We start from the raw sequence: 9,951 nt of genomic DNA on the forward strand, positions 1-9,951 counted from the left end.
TAGAAAAGTAATCAAAAAGTAATCAAGTGTAATCAGTTACATTACTTTAAAATACAGTAATTGAAATAGTTACACTACCTATTACATTTTAAATAGGGTAACTTGTAATCTGTAACCTATTACATTTCCAAAGTAACCTTCCCAACACTGACTGTATAAGATTTATTTATTTATTTAAATACTATAATCATAGTAACACGTTTTATATTGCCATTGTTAGGTTTCCATTACATTAAGTTCAGTGCTTCATGGAGTGAGCAGATTATTCACTTAAGATTTTTATTTTTTTACTTTAAAACAAAGTTTGTCAGGTTTGTGGAAGCCTGTTTCCACCACTGAATAAAAAAAAAAAAAATACTTTTTTTCCTCAGAACTGCAAGTTCATATCTTACAAATCAGTTTATATCACACAGTTCTTAGAAAACAGACAGAATTGCGAGATGTAAAAAAGTTAGAAATGTGAGATAAAAAGTTACCTTTTTTTATTATTACTATTCAGTAGTGGAAAAGTGCTTCCATACATGTTTCATCTGGAAGCGTGTCTATTTTTTACACACATAGAGAAAATGATTGTGAAATAGTTCCAGAAGCAAGGCTGCTGAGAAAGTGGGTTGTCACTGGTGTGCTGTATAGCTGTTTAAAGAGAGTATGCGTTCATGACTATGTTTCTTAGTTCACCCAAAAATGAAAATTATTTCATAATTTATTCACTCTCATGTTGTTCCAAATCTATAAGACTTTGGTGACAAATTAAGATATTTTTACATAAATCTGAGAGGTTTCTGTCTCTCCATTGAAAGACCAGGTAACCAAAACTTAGAAGATCCAAAAAAGCAATAAAGGCATCAAAAAAAAAATTTATAAATTTGAATGAATTCATATTTGAATAAAAGGTGAAATTAAGTCTCTTCATTATAAAAAAAGTGATTATTTCCACAAGACTTGGATTAAACCATTCAATTCACATGGATTAATTTAAGAAGCCTTTTCAGCTTTTTGGATCTTCTGCGTTCTTGGATCTTTTAAGTTCATCTACACATATTATGTCAGCTTACATGTATTTGAGCCCCTTTGCAAACCAATTTGAATGAGTTGCTTTGACCCAGTAACCTGGTTTATGCAAGAGACCACCTCACTTACAGAGCTGACATTTATAGAACCAACGATTTGCAGACCAGGATCAAAAAAACCTTTACCTGTGCCTGAGGATTTGCATAAATTAACTGAGCATTGGTTAAGAAAAAAAGGTATTTACAGTATTGTCTATTAAACCCCGGGTGTTACGGTTAAAGGCACTCGCATTTTGACATTTCATATCGAAATAAGATCAAAAACCTTTGGTGTTCGGAAATGAATTTTAACGGAGCCCAACCTGCATGAGATTGTGATGCGTTTATTGCTCTTTTTCCATTTTCTGTAGATGAAAGATGTGGGTGGCTGAAACCAGCCCAGAATTCATAATGAAATATCAGAAGCCAGTTTAGCAGCAGGTCTGTGGTGGTTTACACATTCTCTGCTGAAGCATCTGCTCACAAACACCAGCGGCTTTGGATTTGGCAGTTCAAGTATCCCTGGAGTAGAATCCCAGAGAAACTCTCCCAACTGACAAATGATCTCTTGCGGAGAGGAGGTGCTCTCCTCACAGTCACCTGCTGTGTGCGAGTGTGTGTGATCTAGATGATGAGTCACACTAAATTTAGCCTCATGTTTGGTGTCCCCCAAATTATTTTATTTTATTTTATTTTATTTTATTTTATTTTATTTTATTTTAATTGTATTTAATTTTATTATTTTATTGTATTTTATTTTTAAAGAAATGCCTAAATAAATAACTGACCCTTGAGACATTTTGCACACTTTTAAAAATAGGACTTTTTACAGAAATAATATACTTTAAAGAAAAAAGAAAAAAAACTCTGTTTTCCCCAGACACCTAATTGCATGTATTTTACAATTAAATAAAAAAGTATTAGAGAAAACAGGTTCAACTAATTTATTTTATTTTATTTTATTTTATTTTAATTGTATTTAATTTTATTATTTTATTGTATTTTATTTTTAAAGAAATGCCTAAATAAATAACTGACCCTTGAGACATTTTGCACACTTTTAAAAATAGGACTTTTTACAGAAATAATATACTTTAAAGAAAAAAGAAAAAAAACTCTGTTTTCCCCAGACACCTAATTGCATGTATTTTACAATTAAATAAAAAAGTATTAGAGAAAACAGGTTCAACTAATATTAAAATGCAATTAGTTGCACCATTTTCTTGATATGTTATTTCATAATTACTTTTGCTGTCTGAAATATGGTTAAAGTCTGTCATATGTACTGTTGAGCATATATATTAAATTAAAAGATATTTTAATGTAATTTCTATTGAAACGTACGTCATGCATTTTGATATTTTTGTAATTACACATTTGTAATAATGAAGTTGCAATTTAATACATTTAAAACAACATTAAATGTGATATCAAATAACACACTACAGTTTAAAATTGTCAAGTACTTTACATTTGTTTTAGTTCAATCAAAATAACTGTACTTTAAAGCAGAAAAGGACATTATCAAAACATAATGATTTAAAATATACTTTAAATGTTTTAGTTTGAAATTATTACAAAGTCAGTCATAAAAGTGTGCTCTCTTTAAATACGCATAAGCATCCTTTTTGCATTAATAATATATTATCTGCAAATACAGTTTTACTTTTACATTTACACTACAAGTTTTCATTCAGTACAATTAAGCTCGCTGCAAGGTTTCTGAAGACATTGCATGTCATGTTGCAAAAAGGTTAAAAGTGTACATGCAAGAAATCCTGAAATTAATGCACAAAATGTAAATGAAATCCACAGAATCACTCAGAGATCTATATTGTATCACAGCAAGTAAATATGAGTTGTTATACATAAAAAAGCAGAGCAATTAAATGTTCGCGCAATTTTGATGTTGATTAGTGCCCTTACATTTTCAAATGAAACTTGCACCACTGCTTTAGTGTGTAAAAGCTTGTTCTCTCTTCACTTTTAGGTCGCTTGGCATACCTCCAGGTAGAGGAAGCTGTCCTCTGACTGGCCCGTTGCCCTTTGACCTTATCTATACAGACTACCACGGCCTGCAGCAGATGAAACAGCACATGGGCCTTTCCTTTAGACAGCACAGGTCAGTTTGAGCCTCTCTTCTAAAAGCTGAGCTTCTGAACATCTGGCTTCTAACCATAAAGACATTTCTTTGTGTGACTTTTTGAAAAAGTTACAAAACTTTAATTTTGATTCCATAGGGGCTTTAAGCTGCTGTATCATATGCTTTATAATGGATTCTGAGTCTTTATTGACTTGGGCACGCCAGCAATCTCACTGTGAGTTCTCAGTCCCTTCCATCAGTGAGTTCAATAATGAATAGAGATGAACTCATACATAAAACACTGATGAGTACAGCATAATACTTCAGAAATGTACCTCATAAATAATGGATATTTGTGTCTCATTGCTCACACCAAGACCGCCACGTGCATAATGTATTAAAATTATTGGAAGATCAATTAGGGACCATTTCTCATTTGTCAGTTGTAAAATACAGTATGTCTCTGTATTTCAGTCTGGGAGAGAATAAGACGGATTTGTCTTTTGTGTAATAAATCAACCCTGTAGGATTCAGTCTCATTTTTTATTGCACTGCAATGTTTACAGCGGTCCAAGTCTGAATGCTATTGCTCTTTCCAAGTGTCACACAATGAGAAATAATTTAATAATCTTCACATTGCTATTTTCATACAATTACAAAAACTCTATACTTGTGCTAAATTAGACACTTACTTGCGATGACATAAAAATATAGATAACATTGATATAAAAAGCAGTTAGCAGAACTTTAGAGTGTTTTTTGACCTACTTAAAAGGACATAAGCACAATTTTATATGTATTTACAAAATTAATTTGTCTTTGAAATATGGTTTAATAAAATACAAGCATTTTTGGTAAACTAAAGTATACTTTAACATAATTTCTATTAAAACTTGTATGTAATGTGTTTAAATATATTAGTAATCACACATTGGTAATGATGAAGTTGCAATTTAGTACATTTAAATCTATTAAAGGGATTGTTCATCCAAAAATGAAAATTTGATGTTTATCTGCTTACCCCCAGGGCATCCAAGATGTAGGTGACTTTGTTTCTTCAGAAGAACACAAATGATGATTTTTAAGTCCAGCCGTTGCAGTCTATCAGTCGTATAATGCATGGCAATGGTAACAAAATCTATGAGAGTAAAAAAAAACATGCACAGACAAATCAAAATTAAACCCTGCGGCTCGTGACGACACACTGATGTCCTAAGACACGAAACGATCGGTTTGTGCCAGAAACCGAACAGTATTTATATCATTTTTTACCTCTAATACACCACTATGTCCAACTGCCTTGAACCAGGACACAGGAGCCATTTCCTAAAGTCAGGAAATGATGGTATTTTAAAATATTTTCAGATTTTAGGAGTCATGAGGTGTAGTCTGATTATGTGATTACTAAGAATATCTACTCTATATTCGGTCATATATCATTGCATATTTAATCCCATTAATGAGATTGATATCTAAAATGGAAAGAGATTTAATGACTTCAATTTCACTGTGTTCCTCACACAAAGATATCACATGGCCTCAGAAGACTTGGAAATTAAAAGCACCACAGCGGTAGTCCATTTGACTTGTGCATTGGAAGTCATGATCTACCGCTGTGGTGCTTTTCATTTTGGAGCCTGTCAGCCCCTGGTTACCATTTACTTTCATTTTATGAAAAATATAGAGCAGTTTGAACAATCAGCAAAACATCTCCACATGTGTTGCATGGAAGAAAAAAAAAACAAAGCCACAGAGGTTATTGTCTTTAATGGGGAAATTAATGAAAAGCATTCCGCTAATGTGTATAATCACATTTACAAGACACACATCGTTTTGTTTGGTGGAATGGGATGTGTGAGAATATTAGCTTGTCTGTGCATCACCACATAACAACAACAACAAAAAATCAACACAATTGAGGGTATAGTGAAAAAAGCACTTTTGTTTTTCGGTCTAGGTGCCACATCCGCGTGATCGACACCTTCGGCACGGAGCCAGCGTACAATAATGAGGAGTACTCCACACTGCATGGATACAGGACCAACTGGGGCTACTGGAACCTCAACTGCAAACAATACATGACCATGTTCCGTAAGTCTATGACTGCTTATTACTGGCTGCATCATGACACTATCGTCTTGTTAGAGCTGCCTCACAGCAGAATTTGACTTTGGCTCATATTTGAAATGTTGGTAACTCTTTAGATTAGGGAACACATATTCACTATTAACTAAGGGTTTTCCCTCAATAACCTTCTAATTTGCTGTTTATTGATAGAAAGTAAGGTAGTTGTTGAGGTAGTTATGTTAAGCTATTGAATAGGGTTGAAGGGTCTTAGAATAGTTTAGTGACACTATTTTTGTATTTGTGCCAGATAAATACTGCTGTATTCATTTCTATGTAATGTGCTACATAGTAACACAGATACGAAAGTTTGGTTACAGTTAATTGTAAGATGTCCATGTTACAGTGTAACACTTTATTTTAAGGTGTCCTTGTTACACATATTAAATGTACTTACTATCATAATAACAATTAATTAGCAATATAATTGCATAATTACATGCAAGTAACCCTAATCCTAACCCTAACCATATAGTAAGTGCATGTAGTTAATTGATATTACTCAGTACTTAAATGTATAATTGAACTGCAACAAGGACACCTTAAAATAAAGTGTAACCGTGCTGAGTAATATGAATTAACAACATTTAAATCTTACTATATGATTAGTGTTAGGAATAGGGTTTGCTTTATTGTTAGTTGCATATAATTATACAGTTACTAATATAGTAAGTACATGTAACGTAACAAAGACAGCATAAAATTAAGTGTTACCAAAACTATTGTTTCTACCAAGTATAGTTTAGTTATCTATTTATTATTAGTAGCTTGTACTGTGGCTAACTTCTTTATGAAAGGGCTGAGTATCTTGTAGCTGCTCTAATGCATTTATCAGGCTGCATTATAAAAGTCTTTTAGTAATCACAGCACAGAAAAGGAGAACAGTGAGCACGACTGGGTGAGTGTTTTGTTTGGGTACCAGATGCTATAGGCGCAGAGCATCTGTAAGCAGGAGAAGAGCAGCAGATGTTGTCAGAGCTGGAGAGTGTTTGTGTCTGTGCAGCATATGCACAAATCTGCATCTCTACACTGCAACTGCTCCTCATTTCAATATATTAACACCACACAAGGTTGGCCCAAATTCAGAATTTAACAATTTGTTCCCTTTCAGTTCATGAGTGTGAATTTGAATTGAATTGGCTGGACGCCCCACAGGATGACGAATTGGAGTTCGTATCGGAATGATAGAAATTCAACACATAACAAAGATTAATTTTCAGTAAATGTCTCTTTAGAGTAGAACAGGGTTCCTCAATTAGTTTTCGCCGAGGGCCAAATTCTGCTAACAATACCAAGCCAAGGGCCACTGACCTATATATATATATATATATATATAAATATGTAGCACCGTGTGTCTCAACCAGACTCAACGCGATAAAAAGTATCTTTTCCATGTAGTTTTTGTCCTATCCACCCGCGACAGCGACACGTGACAATAAGCGATGTAGGATTATTTTTTAGAAATGTTTTTTTTATTTTCTGCGATGTCACGGCAGAAACAACATACAAAATATGACAGTGATAATCTCAGGTAAAGATTATGTGCTTTATTCAATGTAAAAAGTGTCTAATGTGAGTTTGAATATTATTTTGCGTGATCTTTATAGCCATTGTGAAAGCAAGAATAGATATTTTACCTCAGATCATGAACCAACACGTGTATTCCATAAAAAGATGGTATCAGTCACTCACTCACAAAAACTGTTCAGTCCATTCACATTTGAATCATCTATTTTCCGTGTCCACTTTTCTTTTCTTCACACTCGGCATGTTTTTGCTGTCACATCGTATCTACACTGGATGCGACAAAGCATTGCAAATAATTAATTTGTTGTGTCAGTACGTTATAAATAGAACAAGTCAGCAGTTTGCTGTTGAGGATTTGTCGTGTCATGCCGCATCCAGTGTAGACAGCATCACTGATTATAATGGGTTCTGTTGTATTTTGTTGCGTTGTGCCGCACCGCTCACGTTCGGTGTTGACACGATGTAAGTTAATAATTTGAACTTTGTGTCAGTACGTTATAAATAGAACAAGTCAGCAGTTTGCTGTTGAGGATTTGTCGTGTCATGCCGCATCCAGTGTAGACAGCATCACTGATTATAATGGGTTCTGTTGTATTTTGTTGCGTTGTGCCGCACCGCTCACGTTCGGTGTTGACACGATGTAAGTTAATGTCGCTTTCTGATGCTGCGTTGGAATTTTCATGCCACATTATTTGAAATTAGCACGGGCCAAACATTTTTCTCTCACGGGCCAGATGTAGCCCGCGGGCCGCTTATTGAGGTGTATAATAATGTTTTTTTTTTGTTTTTCTTCTTTTTTTTCCCCCCTCAAACAATTAGACCGTTCTTGAACTATATTCAGTGGAGTCAAACCATTAGCAGCCATCAGAACTAATTTTCTTATACAAAACCACAACATTTTCTGAACATTGGTATGTTTGTGTATAAATATTATATATTAATCAAAATTACATTTGAGAAATGAAACACTTCACCCATAGACAATGAATTTTATTAAATCTAATAAAAATCAATCAATAAATAAATAAATAAAAACTAAATACTAAAATATGTGTCAATAAAATGTCTTAATAGGCTATCTTAAAATGGTTATGGAAATAATCCATAGGTTGTGTGTATGTGTAATTCGTACTGAATGAATGAATGAATGAACAGAGCTGGGTAGATTATCGATTACTAATTACAGATTACATGATGAAAACTGTAGTTAGTAATGTAATCTAGGTTACTCATTTTAGGTAATATATTCTACTTTTTAGATGACTTTTTATCTAACTTGTTTTTGTTTTTGTTTTTTTATGAATGATTATGCATGATTTACTGCCAGTGTGTGAATATGTAAATATGTAATCCATAAACGTAACTGTAATTATTCTAATTAATGTAAACTCTAATTGCGAGTACTTGATTTTTACAATATGATTACGTAATCCAGATTACATGTGAACAGTTACTACCCAGCTCTGTGAATGAATGAATGAATGAATGAATGAATGCACGAAAGCACGAGTGAGCAAACAAACGAACAATTTTTTTTTAGGTTAATGCTGTTGTTTTTAATTAATGTTTTTAATTACATTATATAAATTTGTGTTTATGAACTGTTGAAAACTAACATTTACTTGACACCATTTGCTTTTTCAATCCACGTTCTTGTTCTTACTTTGCATAACATTTTAAAAGAAACAAAAAGTAAAAATGTATAGATGTTATATGGGCTTCTTGTTTCATTTTATTTTTTAATCATATGAATCACAATTCTTCTGTTTACATACCTTACATTCAGCAATCAAACTGAAACGTTATGGGCATTCATGAAATGATTCTGTTTGCTGCTTCTCTTTGCAACATTCAAAATTAATGTAGTGGTCTCACTGCAATGCACTTTTTTTTTCTCCGCAGCACACACTCCTGATAACTCATTCATGGGTTTTGTGACCGAGGAACTAAACCAGACTGAACGATTCAAAATAAAGAGGGACAAAGTCAACAACATGGCTGTGGTTTACGGCAAAGAAGCCAGTATGTGGAAGGTAAGAACGTATATGTCCAATAACAGCCTGTCAAAGCAGTGCTTTTCCCAATGGTTAACAGAAACAGCAGAATTAGCAGAATTTTGACACTTTTCTACAGTATGTACCGCCAGCCTTGCTCAGCATTTGAAAGCACTGTGGCGTCGCTGCTGTAGACTTGCTTTCAGTCTGTGTAACTGTCAGAACATACAGAGATTGATTGCCTGGCTCCTATCATGGCTTGTTGGGCACACTGATTGCGCTAAAGTGGCGTTTGGATGTGCTGACAGCAAATAACATCAGGCTGCTTTAACACGCTTCAAAGCAGGATGAAAGCAAACATTCTGCAGCATCGAGAGAGACAGGCTGTGAACATCGCTGGAGGAAACTGCGCCCACCCGTCCTCCAACAAAATAAATAAATAAACCTTGACAAGTAGCAGACTTTAATCAGAAAGTGTGTTCAAACCGCCGGGCGTTTGGGAGCAGAGATTGGTTTTGATGAGAGTAAAATGTACCCCGGGAGCCGCGAAAAGCTCAGAGTCTTTGAAGAATGAAGTCTCCACGTTTAACCTGAATGTTTGACTGCCATTTTTAACACTGTATTCTTCAGCGCCGTGTTATTGTGTCTCTGTGCTGCTTGAGGTGTGCATTGCCGTGTATGTTTTGTTTGACAGGTTGCTATTTAAAAGCTATCTGTGCTATGGAATCCCTAAACACTGACAGTTCCCTCCGGGCCAAATGGCAGCCCACTCGCTCTCATTGTGCATGTGTCACTCAGCCCAGTGCTACAAATGTACGCTTAGAGATTGGAAAGACAATCATCGCCCCTTTGTCCGCTGGTTTTCCCCCTTCTAATTTATTTTTTGGTCTCTTGTCGACCGTCTCGGCTCACTTACAGCTCCAAGTCAGAGCGTGACAATCATTTCATCAGTTTAAGGGTGAGAAGGGTTCTCACGGTCATTGGAAAACCTGAAAGTACCAGAGACTTCACTTGACCTGTAAAAGTCTTGGAAATGAATAAAATATTAAAGTAACTTACAGTAAATATACATTTTTAGTAGTTTAGCTCTAAAACTTTTTTTTTTACTTTTTTGAGAACAATTATATATATATATATATATATATATATATATATATATATGTGTGTGTGTGTG

The 9,951-nt window shown here is 34.2% G+C and overlaps 1 protein-coding gene across 1 annotated transcript in view; it reads left to right on the forward strand.

Moving 5' to 3' along the window:
• mgat5b (alpha-1,6-mannosylglycoprotein 6-beta-N-acetylglucosaminyltransferase B) overlaps positions 1 to 9,951 on the forward strand; it is a 106,915-nt gene that overhangs the window by 84,270 nt on the left and 12,694 nt on the right. Inside the window, exons 9-11 of the mRNA XM_016556133.1 lie at positions 3,040 to 3,171; positions 5,090 to 5,223; positions 8,686 to 8,816. Coding sequence (XP_016411619.1) covers positions 3,040 to 3,171; positions 5,090 to 5,223; positions 8,686 to 8,816 — 397 coding nt within the window. The remainder of the gene's footprint in view (positions 1 to 3,039; positions 3,172 to 5,089; positions 5,224 to 8,685; positions 8,817 to 9,951) is intronic.

This window comes from Sinocyclocheilus rhinocerous, unplaced genomic scaffold (genome assembly GCF_001515625.1).
Source record: "Sinocyclocheilus rhinocerous isolate Xijiao unplaced genomic scaffold, SAMN03320098_v1.1 scaffold647, whole genome shotgun sequence".
NCBI classification, from domain to species: Eukaryota; Metazoa; Chordata; class Actinopteri; order Cypriniformes; family Cyprinidae; genus Sinocyclocheilus; species Sinocyclocheilus rhinocerous.